At 40.6% G+C, this 20,560-nt stretch overlaps 1 protein-coding gene across 4 annotated transcripts in view; it reads right to left on the reverse strand.

Moving 5' to 3' along the window:
- Positions 1 to 20,560, reverse strand: part of KIAA1549L (KIAA1549 like) — a 139,399-nt gene that overhangs the window by 38,126 nt on the left and 80,713 nt on the right. For all 4 annotated transcript variants that reach the window (XM_052811419.1, XM_052811417.1, XM_052811418.1 and 1 more), the window contains exons 10-13: positions 20,169 to 20,340; positions 16,612 to 16,775; positions 10,493 to 10,683; positions 6,454 to 6,581 (exon numbers count right to left, since the gene is read on the reverse strand). In XM_052811419.1, the coding sequence (XP_052667379.1) occupies positions 6,454 to 6,581; positions 10,493 to 10,683; positions 16,612 to 16,775; positions 20,169 to 20,340 (655 nt within the window). The remainder of the gene's footprint in view (positions 1 to 6,453; positions 6,582 to 10,492; positions 10,684 to 16,611; positions 16,776 to 20,168; positions 20,341 to 20,560) is intronic.

Below are 20,560 nucleotides of genomic sequence, written 5' to 3' on the forward strand. Positions count from 1 at the left end.
TCTGAGGTGTTGCAGTCCTGGCTTTGCCTGGGATCCTGAAATAAGAGTTACCTGAGCAGGTCATTTGAGACCTCTAAACTGGTATTTGCAGGGGTTTTTATGAAACTATATACATGGGGTGTCTATTCTATTAGCTGCTTGTTTCGTTCACTTTCTACAAAGGTTTCTTGTCCTTATAAGCAGAAGCAAGAATATCTCTCTGTGGTTATGTCTTCTCCTCAAACCACATCTGCCTCATCTATTTAAATATCAAAGTCTTTCAAAAAGAGACCGTGTATTTCATAACGTTTGTAGAGAATCAATCCATCAGCCCCTTTTCTTGGCTGGCACTTCTGTAATACCATCCTAGACATGTTCAATAATTAAAAAAAAATATTTAACTGACAAGGATGATGACTATACCAACGAGATAGGGAAGGCATGAGAACCTACAACGGAAGCCACATCTTTAAGAAAGTAGTGCTCTGTGAGTTTAAAAAAGCTTTGCAGAAATAGTTTTCTGTTTGCACAATAAACCCGTACATTTGTCTTCTTCAATGCTGGCATGTTAGTGAAAGATCACAACACCCAGACTGCCACTGGATCTGATGGCACGAACATCTACACAGTCTTTGCACCGTTGCTTGGATGAGAACTGCTGTCTGCCACTAATTGAGTCTGAGTAAAGCTCATCCGGAGGGGAAGGCAGACGTGAATCAAGAAATACTTAATTGCACAACCACCTGCAGATCCCAGTTCCTTCAGAGGTCTGCTGCAACAGGCACCTCAGCAACGTAGGATAAGGTATTTTCTTGCCATGAGAAAAGCAATCAAAAAGACTGGCTTAAAAAAAAAAAAAGCAAGCTGGGTTAGCCATGCTGACCTAAAAAAGGCCAAACAAAGTATTTTCCCCTTACTCTATGCAAGTTCTACCACGCCTGTGAATACAGCACCTGGGTGGCCCCACTCACGCAGGATGGGCAGCTTGGAGGTGCTGGTTTTCTCCCACTCCCTCGCTGGGGAAAGAGGCGGTGGAGCACTGGCACCTTTTGCTTTTGTAGGAGTGTGAAGAGGCTCAGAAACATGGCTCAGAAGTTGACAGAATAGGTTACAACACTTGGCTGCCTCTTGCAAACCAAAACCAAGAGGGGAAAGCGGTGGGAAATGCTATTGGCTACATCTGAAGAAACAAAGGGTTCACTGTCACCAGCAGGATGCTAGCAGGGTCACAATGCTCTCTATATTTAAAAAAAACACACACAAGAAAAAGAAGTGGTAGAAATGGAAACAGTATGGGGAAATATCAGGCTATGTCACACAAGCTGAAATCTTTGGAGGAAAAAAAAAGAATCAACATGTAAAGCTTCTGGGAGGCTCAAGGAGAATAGTAACTAGTACCAATATAAGACATTTCAGCCGAACATGTGGATTTTGTTCATTCTTCCCCCCCCCCCATGGTTAACTGTCAAGAAATTAGTCCAGAAAAGCCTAGGAGTTTACTGTGAAGAGGTGAAGAGTTAGGTCAAGATCCCCACTAACACCCTTTGTGGGGCAAATGAAGCTAATGCTTCAGGATGAGGGAATGAATGATGAAAAGAATAGACTCCTCTCTCTGCACCATAAATTATTTCTAGCACTCTGACTTCTCAGCCTTTCAGAGACACAGGCATCATGAAAGGGAATCATCTCACTTCAAATCTGCCCAGATGCTCCAATGCAGTTGGTCTGGGCTCCTTCCTTACTGGAAAGAGAAAGGCAAGTACCTCCAGAGCAGAGAGATCTCTTCCAATTAGCTATGGCCCTCTGGAGTCACTGGAGAGCCTACCTGGTTAGGTTAGGTTAGGAAGCCAGTTTTAAAGGACCAAAATTTGACAAGATAAAGCCCTTTCCACTGTAACTTGTGTTTCACCCCGCCCAGCACAGAAAAGGCAGATGAAGGGTGCTGGATGTTTGCTGGGATACACCAGATCCTCCAGCTAACTCTGTGTCAAAGCAGACTGCTACATCGCTGCTACTGGATTCAATTGCTGTTGCCATATTTCATTTTAATTTAAGTCACTACAGACAACTGCTCAGAAATTCAGAAAAGCTGGCTCTGACGCTGAGCCACATCAGACAGTGTGAAAACTGGTGGCCCACACTTCTGTAGAATAAAGGAGGCAGTGTATCATAGCTTAGCTGAATTACATCCAAAAATCCCTTTGATTTTAGCTAAGCCAATAATACAGCTAAGTTTTCCTCCCCAGTACTTTGTTCCCGCAGACACCTGATTTTCAGATATCCCTACGAATAACAAAGGAAAAGAGAATTAAAAATTTATGTGACAGCTTCTGCCTGCACAGAGAAAATTATAGTCTTAGAGCCTGATATTTTAGAAAGGAGTGAGGCCCTTGACTGAATGGCTTCTGAAAAGTTACATCTATTTTTAAAGACAATGTCCAAATACTTGGACGATGAGAAGAAGTGTTCCAGCTGGGATTCCTAGGAGGAGGAAAGGAAAGTTTCTTACACAAGGAAGTTTGACTCTTTGGGAATGCTGCTTGTGCATCTCCACCTGTGATGTGTGTCCTTTTGTGAGGATGAGGTTCAAGTACAAAACTGGGCTCAACTATACAAGTTCTCAGCCCAAAAGGTATGGAGTCACAGGTTTCATTAAGAACTGCTAGCAAACTAAAGCTTTTGTTTTTCGCAAAGCAAACAAGCAATCATGCCCTCCGAAAGAAGGCAATGGGAAGGTTGCAAGATCAAGCACTTAAAAGTTGGAAAAACAACCTATATAACTTTCACTGGCTTCATTTTGTGAGGAGCTGGTGAAAGAAAAGGTTTTACTGTAGGCTGCTATAGTTCTTCAAGTACGTGTGGGTTCAGCCATTTGCTTCTCCCTGAATGATGTTTGGCCTGATAAAATGATAGGTGAAAGTGCTAATATCCTGTTGTTCTCTTCCACGCTCTCTTACAAACCTGTCTCGGAAATTGCCCGTACCTCTGTTGACTGATTCATTCATCTCACAATCCTCTAATATATGCAGTTGGGCACTTAAAAAAAAAGGATTTAATTTTTTTTTTTTTTTAAGAGCCCAAAGTAAATGAAAGCACAACTCATCAACTTTTAGAAAGGAAACTTCCTATTAAAATACTAATAAGTGTTTTCCAAGAAAAACAAAAGGAAAAAAATGCAATTATCTTACCAAAGTTTATCACTATTGTAATACAAATAGATATTTTATTCATGTTTTCTGTAGAAATAAGGCTTGGCCAAAGAGTTCTCCAGATCCTCCAAAACATCAGGTCCTTAGGCCAAGCCTGTCAGTCTATGCTGGTTTCACATTGTTCACTCTCAGCCCTGACACACTCCATTTGCAGTCAATTTTGATACAAGCCATATAGAGTTTATGTACTGAGGTAACATCCAGTGCTGTCATTTTTCCATGTAACTAAATGTCAGCAAGAAATAGAATCTAAAATTGGTCTGTAACTATGGCAACTAATGAGCCATTCTAACTTGGAGTCCCCAAATCAAACATGTGACCATCAAGGGATTCATTCCAATTTTAAAGATGCTGCTTTTCAGAGAAGAAAATATGCTGCTGCTTTTGCTGACATGCGCATTAAAGGCGTCAGCCTACAACCAGGCTAGAGAGCTGGAGCAGGTTCAGACAAACTAGGAGAAAAGCAGCTTCTTTCTTAAACTGGAAGGAAAAACAGCCAACACATTCTACTGATGCTAATCACGCTGGATAAAGAGAAAACCCTGCAAAAAGAACAAAATATCAGAGATGACAACAGTGTTTGTAATCATAGCACTGGGGAACAAAGCATAAGCTCTGTGACAAAAAGTAACGGGTGCCTTGATTTTTGTTTTTTAATTTCATCGGGCATTTGGAAGCATGCAACTCAAAAGTCAAAACCACATCTGCACATGCATTTAAGAATAAATGTGGGGCCAGCTCTGTAATTCTGGTAAGGGGGAGGCCATTTCGTCTCCCATGTCCACATCTTCCTTCCTTCTCAGAAGCTGTTCTGAAAGGGTTGTATGAAGAAACTCTCCTAAACATATCTTAAAAGATATGCCTACAGCTAAAAAGTCCCCATCTCTACCAGGGAACAATGCATTTTTTCCCCTTCATATCTATGCCTGGAAACTACCAGGCAACCCTTTGTAGGGCCATGGCAGTCAAGTGAAGGAAGTTCCTCTAGAAGTGGCTGAAGTTTCTACCAGGAGGGCTCTGCAGATAAGGTGTTTCACGCACAGGTTCCTTCAAAGCCAGAACAGTCAGACAGAAACAGCCTATCTCTTTCATATTTTGTATATATGCAGTACTACTACTTTTTAAAATGGCAAATACTGCTCTTCCTTTCTGCCACAGGAGCTCAAAGTCTTGGTGCCAGCATGCAGTAGGAACAAATGACAAGAATACATAGTATGAATGGAGTATACACTGGAGATGTTTTCCCTATGGCGCTAGAACTAGAAATCACTTAGCTGCTTCAGACAAGGAGCACCTTGACCATATTAAGTTACATCATTATTCAGGCTTTTTTTCAGAAGACAGAAGGTAAAATAAACATGTAAATAAAGCAGTTATTGGTTTTCCAGCATAATTTGAAAAGTGCTTAGTTATGAAATAAAGTTGAAGCTAAAATTATAATGAAATTAAGATTTAAAATAAAGGGTCAGTATTCCCTCATACTACATTGAAAGATTTCTTGAAGCAGCATGTGTACATTCTAGAAACACACTACAGTCCAGATCAGAAGAAAGGATGTTAGGTGTTAGTCAATTCTGTAACAAAGAAACTGGGAGTTCTTACCAATTTTCTCTGAAGATTTAAAACCTAACAAAACAAAAAAAATACCTTCACTAAATTATTTTGCCTACATGTGTAAACGCCACCTGACACTGTTTTTGAATATTGGCTTTCCTGGGTAGGGATGAAAAAAACCAGCATAAATTACAGCTTTTAACTCTGGAAACCATGAACGTTGTTGTCTCGTAAAATGAGCTACATTTGAAACAGTGAAAAAATAATTACAACCCTTGAAGCTTGGAACCATGAAATATTGTTATGCTGTCTGTAAAAAAGACCTCTTTGAGAAAGACCAGTCAGAATACTTACTATTACAGGTCTGGAGTAATCAGTAAAGTGACAGGTCTGTCAGAAGAAAGCAGTACTGGTGACAAACACATAACAAAAGAAAATTAACAACTTCACTTCTCTGTGTGAATTTGCAAATGCGCATAAATCTCAGTGAAGCTGATTTAAAAACAGAGTACTACAGTTATATCAATTATATGGTCCCCACAAGATGCAATGCTCTATGGTACATGAATGGAAAGAACAGAGGACACTTAAAAAACGCGGTATGATTTTGCTGTACGTAACAGAGGCCATCTCTGGTGCTTTGTATCTGTCTCTGTATCACACTGTATTCCTGCTAAAGCAGCAAGGCCTTTGTGTGACACTTTAGTATTAGGCATAATGATCATCAAGAGATGATATGATGTGATGCCAGGGTTGCCATCAGAGCGCTCCATAGAGGTTACTAAGGCGATTTACTGGAGAAAGGAGAAGAGATCTACACTAAGATTTTCTCTTTATCTGAGTCCTTCCACCCACACTTCCATTTTTGACAAAGAAGAATTACAGACTTGTGTTCATGACGGAATCTGATGAGACCACATCCAGTTTAATTCCCTCCCTTTAGAGCAAAGTGATCAATTGGTTCAGCCACAGTGTTTTCTATTCATATGGAAAATATAGCTACGGAAGCAAAGCTGTAACTCAGGAGAAATAAGCAGAGAGACAGACAAAAGAAAAGCAAGGAAGAAAGGGGATTGAATTCTACTCTCATCAGATGATCCTGATACATCTCAAGTCTCAAGGTCGCCACCATCAACCAAGGGCTTGTAAAAAACATCCAGCATAACATCCTAGGTGCATCAGGAAAAGCTGCCAGTAAGTGTTAATAACAAAAAGGTATGACAAGGATGATAAAAGATAGAAAGTTAAAGCTCTGGGCGTCTCACACTTTCTCAAATTAATTTTTACCTAATTAATTCATCTTCATCAGATCTGGGCCAGCTTAGCAACAGCAGTAATGGAAATAAGTATCTTCAGACTCTACACAGAAAAAAAAAGCCGTAAACCCTGTCCACCTACTAAGCAGCATCATGGCTTCATTAGTTTACTGGTATTTAAAGAAAAAAAGAAAAAAGAAAAAAAAAAAGAAAGAAAACTTGCAAAGGCCCACACGAAGAGTAAACACCATACTGCTTCATGTGGGGTTAAGAAACAGCTATAGCAGTAAAGGGGAAAAAAAAAACCCAAAACCCCAAAAAACCAACCAGCTACGAACAGAAAATGCCTAAGTACTGCTGAAGGTATAGGAAGATGGTTTCAACATAGCTAGTGCCTGCGTGGGTACAGCTACAGGGGTGACCGCAAGCGGCTTTCATCAAGAAACACTTCTCACCGGTTCTTTTCCTTCCTTCGTCTTTTGTCACTTTTTGCGGTGCCATTACTTTCTGGAGGGAGCTCCGGCCGGAGCTGGGCTTTCCCGACCCGTTGCTGATGATGGAGCCGTTCTGACTCGGGGACCGGCTGCAAGTAACCATAGCAACAAGGGAGGCTGTGAGTTCTTCCTTATAAACCTTATTTCAAGGTTATTTCATTCGCACAGTTTGCATCACTGAGTTTTCAAGTCTGATTTTTGTACGAAAATGAGACAGAATATAAACTGCACACAGAAACACAGTAAAGGCAGGAACAGAGCGATGGTAGGAGAACACGACTTCTCAGTTAGTTTGGGGTTGATAGGCATCTTAGTGGCATCGAATGCAACCGCTTCTCATGCACAACCCCCACAATGACAGAAGCGGCACTGCAGAGTACAAAAAATCCTGTTATCAATTCAGTGTCAGTTATACAGCTAAAATAAAGCAGACCTTTGTTTTTGTGTATACGGCTAAACTAATTCCTTTATTATTTAGCCTGCATTTACACTCAACTGTTTTGTCAGCCACAATGCAAAGTTCACTCACTCACTTTACACGTACACACACACAACGTGATAAGAAAATTCTCCTTTTTTCCGTTTTGCACGTAACCTGGTTTAACCAGCACCATTATTTGCTGAAACTCATAAGAAAATGCTTGTTTTACTCAGCCATTGCATATCCTTGCCCTGGAACTGGTCCCTGCAGAGGGTGAGGAGGGAGGGCAGAGCAGAACTGCTGCGAGCGTTCAGTCCCAACGAAGAGCAAGAACAGAAATTAGCAGCGTAACTCCAGGCTGCACCGGGAGCAAGCCCTCAGCAGAAGTTCTATTCTTTTGGGGGTGGGCAAATTACTCAAATCCTAATGCACATGTTGAGAAAAGCAGGCCAAATTAGAAAATGCTAAATTTGATGCTCCTCCACATCCAGACACAGTGTCACATTGTTTCTACACGTGTAACTTGCCACAACGGGAATGAAAAGCGTCCACAAGACCTGTGTAGTTACTCATGCACCTATCTGCAATCACTGGATTGTCATGGCCAATGACAGGATAATGTAAAGAGTTTGCAGTGGGAAAAAAAAAAAAAAAAAAAAAAAAAAAGGACTTGGTCACAAGGACTTTCATTTACAGAGAAAAAAATCAAATCAAGTTCTATTGCTGTCACAATGGCTTTATATCCAGAAAATGGTGCTAAAGCAAAACAACTGTAAAAACCATCCTGTAAATTATTGCCAATACTATATTGCCAGCTTGAAACTTTCATTTACCTCCAGTTCTGACTGCCCTGTCTGGTGTAAGTAGAGAGCATTTACTGTGGTCAGAACAGGAAGGGACAAGTATGAGAAAAGTAATCCTTAGGGACTCTCTTTTGATGACAACCTAGGTGGAAATATATATAATTTGAGACAGGCTCTTTCCAACTACAGGGTTTCAGGAGAACTCAGCGTGCAACACAGCTCAGGTCAGCCCAGCCTGAGGATTTTCTTGTGAAATTCTATTGAGAATAAATATTCTTGGGAAGTAGCATTCCTCCCCTATAAACCTGTCTGGCACTGCTAATGAATAATCCTAGCCCAGTAAAAAAATATTCATCCAGGGACAGACCAACACCTGAAGAAAACCTGCTCCACTTGGGAATAAGGAAAGGAGCGACCATGGACAGCTTGCACAATGATTTCTGCTGCCACTGATCTAAATAGTCATCCTTTTTAAGTGGCCATCGTATTGTTAACTGTGAAGATTCCTTCAGTGGTAATATCAGAGAAGATATTCTGATCAGTTACCAGCCACTTCATGGTGGTCTGATTTAAATTGACCTTTCCAGGCTGCAAAGCAGCCTGCACGAAAGAGCAAATACATAAAGGTCAAGAAATATTTCTTCATCTTCAGAAACCATTAAATTCCATTCCCAGACACAGCTCCTGGAAATGAAAAAAGGCTAAAATTCTGCATGTTCTCACTTACTCAAGTAATCACCCTGAAGGAGGCAAAACTAACTCTTAGTTATTTGCTTAGGAACGCACCAAGGTTCAAGACATTTTATAATGAGAATAACTTTCCTGTGATTTCCTGGATCAAGTTTGCTTATCAGCGTTTGTTTAAAATTGTGCAGATTAAGTAGAGGGGGATTTCTGCACTCATTCAAAGGACTGAGTGAAGAGCTTAATCACTTTTGTTAGAGGATTAATTAACAGGCCTGGTTTCCATTTTTTGTGTGTGTTTACACATGGCTTTGGAGAGGCTTCAAAACATTTTTTAAAGAACAGTTCCTGCAAAGGCTTAACCTGTGGTGGTCCAGCACCAGCAACGACAGCCGGTGGCATGGTCATCTTCCATTTGTCAGTCATTTCGTCAGAGGACGGAAGACTTCAAAAGGCACAAGTGCTGCTTGGTTCGCACGGGCTATATAACCTGACTCTCATGGTTCGAGTGATTTATGGTGTGAACGACACATCACTGACATTAAAGGGCAGAACAACAGGTTACACCTAAACCCAGCGAAGCAATCGCAGGAACCAGGGGAGTTCTCAGCTGGTTTACTCTTCTCTCTTGGTGCTCCTTGCAGACAGCTCTCTCCATATGCCAGGTGATTTACTATACAACCAGAGAAGTATGCCAAACCAGACACCAGCTCTGGATCCTTCTGTTTCCATTTTTCTGTAGGGAAAAACCTCAGCTTATGACCAATGGGGAGGTCTACCCCCACGAAGAGCAGCAGCACCGGGTCCTCCAGCCCTGCACCATGCGGCTGACGCCTCCTGCGGCTGCAGATGGCTCCGGTGTGTCCCTGTCACAGCATACAGCAATATTGTGCCGAGTTTTCCAAGCTCTTTCATTACTCCAAAGAGACAAATATCATGGTGCATTGACAAGTACAAGATGAGGCGACTCCACTATGAAGATTTGATTTTCTATAGAATTTCTCTGCAGTATCCCGATACTCTTCTTTTATGTTATGAAGTCCCTTCAAGAGGCAAGGACTCTGTAATGCCAGTGAACTAGACAACAACTGTTACCTCTGTTCAGGCTGTTTACCTAACAGTTTTATTTTCCTCTCTTCCCTTCAGTATCATTCTTCAGCAATAAAAAGTTGATGATGCTCCACTAATTTCAAGGAGAGCAGGTCAAAGAAAAATGGACTTAAAACATGCAAAACAGCTAGGACAAAGGGATAATCTGCTTTCCTTGCCTGAGATGACTGAGACAAGAAATAATGACCTTCAGCTATTCTGATGGTAATTGAGGGTAGACATGAAGTAAAACTTCCTAACGGGAAAGGTAGTGAAGAACAGATTGCTTGAGGAGGCTGTGATCATCCCACCACTGGAAGACTTTAAAAAAAGGTAGATAAAGTTGAGTTAGGGGTGTATTTGACCCTGCAGCGAAGAAGAGAAAGAGCCAGATAGCTTCTGGGGACTTCCTAATCTGTGATCCTACAACACTGTAGACCTCCTGTGAAGATGCTGCAAACCTGGGACACTTTACCCTAGACACTGACGTTATCTAGCCTATTTTTACACTCTCAAAAGTTTTGTCCTGCTGTAGATGCTTTGGATCTAGAAGTCTTCCATAAGTTAGCGGATGTTTAGGGCTTGCCCTTCTGCTAATGAAGACATCCAATTCTGGAGTGACAGAGTCTGTCAGGGGAGCTACAGCAGCTTACAGTGGCTGAGGTCCTGTCTTTTGGTTCATTTTAGAAATAATCGGTGTTCATGCTCCAGATCCCCTGTGTCATTTGGGTTCCTCTCTTGTACAACACCAGCATGCATACGAGAGCCACTTCCCATTTACCTCCTCTATGCATGTACAATCTGTGAAGACTTCACTTTATTTTATCTTGTATTTTGCAGCAAACTTACACATCCAGCACAGACCAGCGTTATGCCAAGAATATACATCATGGAGGAACCATCTGCCACACACAGAGCCTGGGTGCCAAGCCTTAGTTTTTTCCTGAGCAACCAGCAGCATGTACCCTATTCCACCCCCCTGCGGAAACATGCCAGTCCATACCTTTTCCTTGTTTCATTGGATTTGGCAGTTTTGATGGTGCTCCCATCCTGAGTAATTTCTCTCTCCTGGGAGGCGGGAGCATCTCTAACTGGAAGTGGAAGTACAACAGTCTCCTGAGTTACAGGTAAAACCTCATCTTCAGCTCCTTGCTGACCTAAGTGTTGCTTGGCATAGTCAAAGCCTTGTACTGGCTGCAAAAAAAAGCAGGAGAAAAAAAGAAATTTCCAGCATGCATCATATGTTAATATAAAATTTCCACCTCAATATAAAATTTTCCACTACCCCTTAACTTCTTTAATTACGTAAACAATGGTAAAAATATGTAGATTGCCATATGAATGCCCAACAACAAACCAATTTTCTGATGAGATCTCCATTCCACATATTTTAAACGTCATTAGTTAGTATAAAACTGATCTTGGCTAACCTTTCTTACCCTGCCATAACACCCCCAGAAATTCCTTTAAGAGACAATGGAAGAATGAGCATATGGAAGAAAAAATTAGGAGGGAGAAAAATAAGACCATACAGAAAATGGAAAACTTTCCCTGAAAAAAATCTTGTGTTTCTGAAGAGGGTGGGAGTAATTTATTCCAAATCAAGACAAAGTAAAAAAGGCAAACACCAAAGTTTCACGAGCAACATTTTCCAGAAAAGGACCTTTTTCAGATCAGTGAAATGATATTTCCCCTGGCTTGCCAGTTGCCTACTGGGAAGGTTGTTATTGACTTCACTTGTTTCTCTCAGGAAGCGGCATTCGCAAGAGCCTTGCAGCGAGGCAGGCGAGGGCGGTGTGCCCAGCCTCTCCTTCCCCAAAGCCCGGCCCGGCTTTCCCTGCTGCCTCTGCAAGGAACAAGCAGAACTGACACATGCCTTCTGGGCAAAGCAGCCACCGAAAGGTGAATTCTCTTAATAGAAAAATTGAAGTGTTTAAGCAAAACTTAACTTTCCAAACTGCTTTTTCGATTGGAAAAAAAGAGAACGGGGGGGGGGAGGGGAAGAAAAAAAAACAACCTGTATTTTCTGTTGGAAAAAAGAGAAGGGAAAAAAAATACGAAAAATAAATCACTCAAATTCCTGACCACCTCTGGAAAAAACATGTAATACATAAAAATGTTCTTGCTAGGCTAGCAATTAATTTACCAAAACCTGGAAGGATGCTCTTCCCGAAGTACAAAGACTATTGACAGAATGCTAAAAAAGCACCACAAAACCCTTCAAAGGTGAGCAATGGTGATTTTAACCCTCAAACATACTTTGGGAAACACATCAGAATTAGACAGTTAATAACTGAATAGTCTCTCTCAGGTTCCTGTCATGTTACCATTGAATATTTTAGTTCCAGAAGAAAATCAGCTGGATAAAAAAATTTGCTGATGGCATAGAAAAAGGATGAACTCTGAAAAAACATTTTCTCTTGTTCTGTACCTTACTAAATCTGGGCTATAGCTATAAATACAGATAAATTTCATAGGCGATCTCGGTCTGAAAATAACGGGGCTGTCTTCTGGTTTTTAAAACAAAACAAAACATGCTTTTTGTTTATGGGGATCTGCATCGCATTCCCAATCTCCTGCTCGAACTGAGGCTGATGATTTCTAATGTGCTCATGTACTTCAGTATTCCTCTGATAAGTAGCTCCAGTGCATTAAGGAGACGCTAATTGGGCTAAGGCTGATTTGGAAGAGCAGTCGTCTCTGCGCATTACCACGATGGAACTTGCAACATATCAGAGAAATGCCAATTCACCATCACCACCCCATGGCAAGTCATGACGATATTGTCCCTGACGGGGCCTTCTGCTTGCCCTCCTCCGAAGGCAGGGTACCACAAAAGCAGTCACCAAATTAGCTACGAAGGGAGGAAATGAAGAAAGGGAAGGGAATGAAGAAAGGGGAAGCAGAAGCTGTGTGAAGGACAGCTAGGAAGAACTACTGCACCACATCCTAGATAGTAATATTTTTAACCAAAATAATGATTTTCAACCTTATTATCTATATTAAGTGTTAGTCAAGACTCTCCCAGATACTCTGCAAAACGTATCAAAAGAGAAAAGCTGATTAAATCAGTTATTTCTCCCTCCATGCCTTTGAAAGAGTAGAAGTTACAACTTATACGTCATCTCTTATTTAAAAAAAAAAAAAAGAAAAGAAAAAAAACCCAAAACAACCCAAAACAAACAAAACCAAACCAGAAGCAGCAGAACATGAGAATTACTAAAGAACTCTGCAGAGTCCCAGCTCGGATCTGCCAAAGGAAGAAAATGAAGGATTATTTTAGTCTGAGTTCTACTTACCACCATGTCTAGTAACAAACCGCAATAAAGGAAGAGCTGCAAAAGCCATCCTCATCAGCGGACTTATTGCGTTAAATAAAATTTATCTTGGAACCCTGCTCTGTAAAAGCCCACAGGAGCAGATGGCTTTACCACCCCTGAAGGGAACTGGCAAGACTAAATCATGATCAGGCACTGCTGAAGCACTGCAAGCGTAGATGTCCAATACAGCCAAAATACTGAGAAAGACCGAAGGACTGGGATTTGAATATTGCTTTTGAAATACTAAATGAATGATGAGACCATTAAATTACATTGCCTGGCAAAGGGCACACTGAATATAAGCAGTTGTTTCTGGGACTTTTTCCCTTGTAATGATCATGAAAAAGACACTGGTACTAAAAAAAAAAAAAAAAAAAAGAAAGAAAAGAAGGGGAAAAAAAAAAAAAAGGACGATCAGCTCCTCCCCTCTACATGTATACCTATGTACACAGACAGTTTCTCTGATCTTTTTTTTTTTTTTTTCTCCATGCACTTTATCAAATTGATAGTGGTTGTTTTCTCATAGCCTGCAGTATTTGCTTTTGCTTGCAGGACTTAGACTGCAGATCTTATCTCTGTTCACCTGCAAGCTTATTCTTTCATGCTCTAAAAGAAAGGAAAGGTGACAAATCAGATTACAGCCTTTAAAGAAGCATGCGGTGAATTAGAAAGCAAGCTATGTAAAAGCTAACATCTATCCAAACCCTCAAAGTAAAAACAGTTGCTCAAAATAAAAACAGCATTGAAAGAACATTAAAATAAATTCCCATCAGAATTTCACCGATTTGAGTTTATACTTCTTTTAATTTTAGAACTGGAGAGCCGATTAAAAGAAAATAAATGGTAACAGCCCCTCTTCCCTGCAACTTAGTCCAGATGTCCCTGACTGCTAAGGCAAATCCGAACAGCAACACAGCTCCCAAGAAAGATACTATAAACTACACTACGTACGCGAGGTCATTTTTTAAATTTCATTTCTTTAGCCTTCAGGCTGTTACAACAACAAAACTCACTCCTTAATTACCAGGCGCAGGCAGCAGCCCTGCTGTTGCGTTACATCACCTCCCCCAGCTGCAGAAGGATATTTAACGCTAAATTTTGTGTTCCACGACCCCTCCGTGCTGCGTCCGCGCACCCCATCCCGCTGGCACGGGACGGAGCGTGGGGAGGGCCGCGGCAGGCAGCTCTGCCCTGCGAGCACCCACAGCCTCCCGCTGCTCCCAGCAGCAGTCGGACCGCAGCGACCAACGGGCAGCTCTGCTCTGCCAGTGCCCTTGGGACAGGACTTTGGGAATCCGGACACGTACAATGGCACCGCTGAAAACAAACCCAGCTGAAATCCAAGGCTGTGGGTAGCCCATAATATTTATTCTCTTTTCCCCTCCACACAGTTCGCTGGATATTCAAAAGGTATCCAAAAACTGCTCCAGTGATTCAACAGCCAATCTCAGACACACGGAAACAAAATATCAAAGCTGCTGCTTAAACTAAAAATCACTCTGCTGTGACTCCACTTACGGAACATTAATCGAGCAGTCTCAGGCACTTTTCTAAGCCATGACATATAATATATTCATTTTAAATGCGATACAGATATATGCTCATCAGCTCTTTGTATTGCCAAACTGCATGAAATGTAGCAATTGCAGTTCGAGTAATTGCCACTATTCCCGACATCCCTAACGCTGGAATTAAAAATAAAGCTAAAACTCTTCTTTTTCAAAATGGCCTAATTTCATTATCTTCCCAAAATACATTTCTTAGACTTATTTTAAGTAAAGATGCTGAAATCAGGAATGACAAAACTAGCCCATTCCCAGTCCCGCTGCAAAATTTATCTTCCATGGTCCATATACCAGCGTATACTCTAAACTAGACCTGGCTGAACCTTTTTGATGGAGCCATCATTCTGAAACTAAATGGAAAGCAATTTAGCTTTCATTTTGAAATGCATCACTTCTCATATAATAAATTAAATTAAATTTTATGGAGTCTCAAAATATACCAAAACAGGGAAATGCACTCTAGAAGTGGACCTACTGCACTCCAGCTGCAAATGTGAGCAAGTCTGCAGGAAAATCTCCTGAAACAGAGTGTAGTGTGGATGCTGGGAGCTCAGCACCAATTGTTTTGCTCTGCAGATGCAACTCCCATCTGATGACATGGACGGCTGATGCAAATGTAACCTGACTGAATAGGTTTTAACCTCACCATGTGTCTTACAGCCTGATTAAATCTGATTTCTCAGGAAGAGTAAGAATTCAACTTTCTCTTTCTTTTTGGAATGACAACTATGGATTAAAATATTAAAATACTTTCAAGTTTTTTCTGTGCTGTACCTTCAACCAGCAGTGGGGTTTTTTAAATAGCAACTTCCTTCAGCTGTAAAGCATCCCGTAATGATGGCCAGCTCAAAACAATGTACAAATTTATAGTCTCATTTTGTCCTTTAGCTGGGACTAAGATTACGTATAAGAAGAATCAAGTGGTGCACAGTATTTGCAACAGCCCCTAATAAAGCATGATTTGCATTTTAGAGGTTTCGATGGGACATTATATGATATCACTGCAGTGGTATTAATTTTTGTTTGTGTTTGTGATATTGCTTGTTTCACTTTTGCAAATCTAGTCTTAATACTAGTTTGATAACACCGGATAAATAGATGAGCATACTGGAACCAAAATGGAAATGTCTTTTTCACATCACTTTTGATACAAATGTCTTTTTCCAGCTGGCACCAGCTGCACCCATCTGCAACTAACCTAAGATGAGGAGAAAAGAGCTGTCATATGCATCATGCCTGCCTTCAACTCTCCCTCCAATCGACATTTTTCAGCAGAAGCAACAGAGCTGAAATCACAATAATCCTGCTGTCTGTAGCATTAAGAAACCAAAGAGAAAATTTATCATTTCAATCCCATGCCAGTGGAGAAAACCAAAGCCAGCTAAAAGGGCGAAGGAACAGCGTGACTTACACGCAGGCTCTGTAGGCTCAAAACTCCTAACCTGGAGTGGCCCTGTTGAAGAGCCATTTAACAGAAGCATTGAGAAGGCAGACTTTTTTCACTAAGGAGGCAAATCAGTATTCTGTGACATTTTTCTGTTAGACAGAGAATCAAACTGGGAACGCATTTGATTTAGAAAAAAACCCATCTTGTAATTGATACAGGTTAGTAACTTTAAGGAAAATATAATTGTTTGAACCTAACCAACAATATCCACAACTAAATCAGAAAGTGCAAAACATCTAAAAGAAAAATAGCAGTGGGATAAGTTTTCTGAAAAAAATTCAAAGAACGTCTTTTCTGGATTAGCAGTCGGGTGGAGAACTCCTGGTTAGGACCGGGTGTGAACTGCTGCCAAAGCCCAGAGCTTCAGCCATTGCCCCCTGCAGCGGGCGGGAGCAGCTCAGGCCGCGGGTTTGAGCGCGAGGTGCTACGGGAGACGTGCTGCTGACGAGGGCTAGGCTTAATACCCCAGCTCCCCGACTTTATGAAGGCAGCGACCGCCCGGAGTAAAGCCTGCTCGGCCCCAACGGCTCAGGGCCTCGTGACAGTTATTCCGTCACCGCTACCGCTGTGGCAAGGGACGAGCTGTGATGGAAGTCGATGGGTCCTGAGTAAAACGGAGGGGTGATCGCTGTGACTGGTGGTATCAAGGACAGAGGAGAAGTGCAAAGATCCAAGCTGTAAGTAACGACCATTTCAATTCCAAACATCCTTCAACTACACCTAGCAGAGAAACACAGTTAAAGCCTCAGAACGCAAATGGACGTCTTGGATCTAGAGCTCGGTCACTCACTTTAGCTCTCTGAGGCAGGTTCATCATGGTGTCTGGTTTGAAGTCGTTCTTGTTCTTTCTGCACAGAACCGCTGTGATGATGATGATGATAACTGTAACCACAGCAATGGGAGCCAGCACCGCTGCAATGATCCACAGGTTGTTTGGGGGGTTCTTCACCACAGCTACAGAAAATTGCAAACCAGCATCGGTAAGTCTCACTGTGCAAATGCAAGATTTGAATTGCTTCCAACACAGTCTCCAGCTGTCTCCATATAATGATTAGTATAAAAGGATTGTTAGTAATCTAGCTATACTTTTGTATTCCTTAAGTAAAAAAAAAAAAAGACTCAGCAACACTGTTCAATTCACAAATCCCTGGGCTCTCTTCTCTTACTTAGTTATGTTACATATAACATCAGTTATATGCAAAAGCAGCCATCAACTCCCAAGTCGATGCTATATTAGATATCACTCCAATGGTTCATTTACAGAATAAACAAAAAAAGGTGCAAGTAATACATCCGTAATTACTTTTCACACACAATAACAGCTTATAGGAAGGTAGCATGTGTTTTAAAAGTATACACATGGAGCCCACACCTGGTATCAAAGTCTTACTGGCTCAGCAAGAGTAAATGAGTAGAGCTTTTTCAAAACCGACGAAGCTAAGCACACTAATAGTTATTATTGATATCAATAGGGAATAAGAAAATGCCTCTCTTGTGCTCTAGAAATACTTTATCATAGTTAAGGTCAAAATGAATCCATCATTTCTGAAGGAGGGGAAATGATGAGGTTGGAAAGAGCTACTTGCAGTTTTAATAACAATGGCACCAGGAGAAGGGTACATTTCAGAAATGCAGTGATGCTAAAACATTTTAGATTCCCTTTTATCAGAATAAAGTCTCTTAGTATGAACCTTCAACTTGTATACACATAAGAGATCCTCCTGTGACACATCCCCGGTTGTCTCATTTCATTTCTTTCTGGAAAAACACCAGATGATCTCCTTACAATGCTGAATTTTGTTTTAGTGAAATATTTTGTGGACTTCACCATGCTATCTCTATTTATTTTCCAATGCCACTGGTTGCTGGTGTGGACAGGCAATTGTGAGAATACCAGCGTAAAGCAGCCTTTCCCATTTCCTAGGGGACTAGTGCTTTCAAATGTCATTGAGCTTACTAGCTGTCAGAGGCACTCAGCATCTTTCAGGATCAGACTTCAAATGCATACCATCTTGTTCAGCTGCAGTTATGAAAGCCAGCTGAAAGGCTGTCTGAAGCTTGAGCCTATTTTCTTTGTAGATCTACAACTTTTTGCAAAGTCAATGTAGTTTGTTGGGTGACGTAGGAGTAGTGCCATTAGGTACATATCTTGCGCAGAGTGTAACAGTAACCTCATGCTTCAAGACTGTCCAAAAAGCCAGGTTGAAGACTTTCAAGGTTCACTTTTCAATAGACTTGCATAATTCTTAATTATTAACTTTGACATTTAGCTTGGGGACGAAAGGGCTGTGGGGAGGGAAACTGAATCTGAATTTTATCAGATAACAGTAACTTTAATTATAGACTGCTGTTGTGGGAGCAGCAAACAATTGTTGAAAAATTATTCTGTCTAGGGAATGCAGAGGAAACTATGACCTTATGGCTAATAGGACAGACATTCAGGAATCCTGGTTTACATCTTTAATTCAGTTACCAGCTTCCAATGTGACCTTAAGTCAATCCATTGTTCATTCAACTCAATAAGACTTCAGTGGATTTTGAAGCAAGCCTTTCATTTTGCTGTAACTCAGTCCCTCACTTATAAAACAGGAACATCCATATTTTTTGTTATTTTTCATCTGTCTTGTCTAACCAAACTACGAGCTCCTGAGGGTAGATGTATTTTCTTACTGCATTTTGGTACAGAACTTTTCATTCTGCTATAACAGAAATTAGAATGAGTAAAAATGAAATGCACACGAAGTATTTTCTTTGGGAATACAAAGACAGACTACAAATACCATGTCCAAAAGGAAAGAAATGGATTTTTTTCCATAATAAGGTATAGAGCTAGAACTACCTCCTATACTTCAAATACCCTAGCTTCAGAATCTCAGTTACCCGGGGTCATAATTTCAATTTCTGTACATTCTCTTCTTACAGTATTCTGTGCATATTTAACTAGTATAAAAATCTACAGATGAACGAGGCTGCCTTATCAGACCATGGAAGTACAAAGTTAGACGATGAGCAGCAGATGTCATAATTACCTAAATACTCACATAAATCACAAAACTGCACAAAGAGCTAGGAAATTGCTATGTATTATCTAGGGCTGCTTTAGTAAAAATTACATTAAAGAAATAGTCTCATGGAAAACAAAGTAATTTAGAATTTGAATGCTAGACTTCATGGAAGCAGGAATGGAGATGCCTGGTTTCAGTCCAATTAAAGTCAGTAACAGACCATGATCAAATCAAGGATCAGGTACAGTATATAGTGCATTCTCTGGAAATTATGTCATACTTTAGTCTTCTAACTCAATCATATGTTTATGGATGATACATCAATTACTTATTACAGTGGTCCCTTCTTTTCCTATCACCATTACAGGTAATTATTTCAGTATCACTGCTCCCTCAGGCAGAAATAATGGCATCAGGGAGTCCCATTTTATATGCTGTTTAGCCAGTAAGGAGATCCAGTACAGAAGTCCACTGTATAATTTTAATTCCATCTGGATAAATACCTTGGCAAAGTGGAGACATTCAGTTAGCTAAAGGCATCAATTCATACATTAAGCTGCTATTGCACAGAAAAGCCTCCAAGCTCCACCACAGGTTTATGACTGTGGGTCAATTATACAGGAATATCCAAAAAACCTTTTTTTATCAAAACACCTGTGCCCACAATCACTCAGGAACTGATGCAAGTCTTAGAAAATAGAAAACACTTTACTTTTCAAGAATGGATGACTTTTTTGGCCACATTATTCTGAATGATACTACCATATCTTGAATCTGAAAACTGTCCATACACACAAGTAGTTCTGTTCAACTGCACTTTTCTGATTTGTGTCTAAAGAATACCTTTAAGAACCATGAGGTACACTTTACAAAATTCCTGGTGAAAATGATTCTTTAAAAAAAAAAATCCCTTTGAGAGAGAAATAATCTATATTATTTTGAACAAGTCAAAAATAAGGGACATCTTGATAGCCCCACATTTTACTTTGGGCCAAGTTATTTAAATAGCAACTTAGCTCCAGCAGTCATGGTTTTGTTAGCATCAGAATTAATTCTGACTTTACAGTTCCATAAAATTGTTCAGTTTGTAGAGTTGTACGTGTGTAAAATTAGTTGTATAATAGAGTTTACAGTGATCAGCTAAATAACAGTTGGTATATAGCTTTGATTTACTATGATAAAAGATTAGTCTGTCTTCCACAGGAAAAAGAGCAGCCTGACTTAAGCAGCTGCTCAGAAAGGTGCAGCTGAAATTTCTCTGTGTGATCAGTGAAGGCTCCCCATACCTACACTGGTGTTTTCACAAAGGACTAAACCAGAGAATTTTTAAAAGAACTCTTACGATCAGCTTGAACTTGAATAACATAACCTAGTGTCAGGGCCATCCGCTGGGAGTCAACAGTACTCAAAATTTTGGCAGCTGCAGTGCCCAGCAAAGGTTTCCCGTTGTATAAAGTATAGTATGTCAGTTCAGCTGGCTCCTTGGGTCCTGGAATACGTTGGATTTTTACCATCTTTCAGGAAAAAAAAAATAAAGAGAGAGAAAGATTAATAAACTGTGTTTATATTATACCATTGCAAAACCTGCCAGGAGCTACTCGAAGGCAGTGCACACAGGGAACTCCTTCAACACCCCGTATAAGCATAAGCTCCATGCAAATATTCTCACAGGATCAGAGCTTCTCCCCTTCATAGCCTAGGCTATTAAGATTAGTGAGGACTGACTGCCTTCTT

Source organism: Harpia harpyja, chromosome 16, assembly GCF_026419915.1.
Source record: "Harpia harpyja isolate bHarHar1 chromosome 16, bHarHar1 primary haplotype, whole genome shotgun sequence".
In the NCBI taxonomy this organism is placed as follows: Eukaryota; Metazoa; Chordata; class Aves; order Accipitriformes; family Accipitridae; genus Harpia; species Harpia harpyja.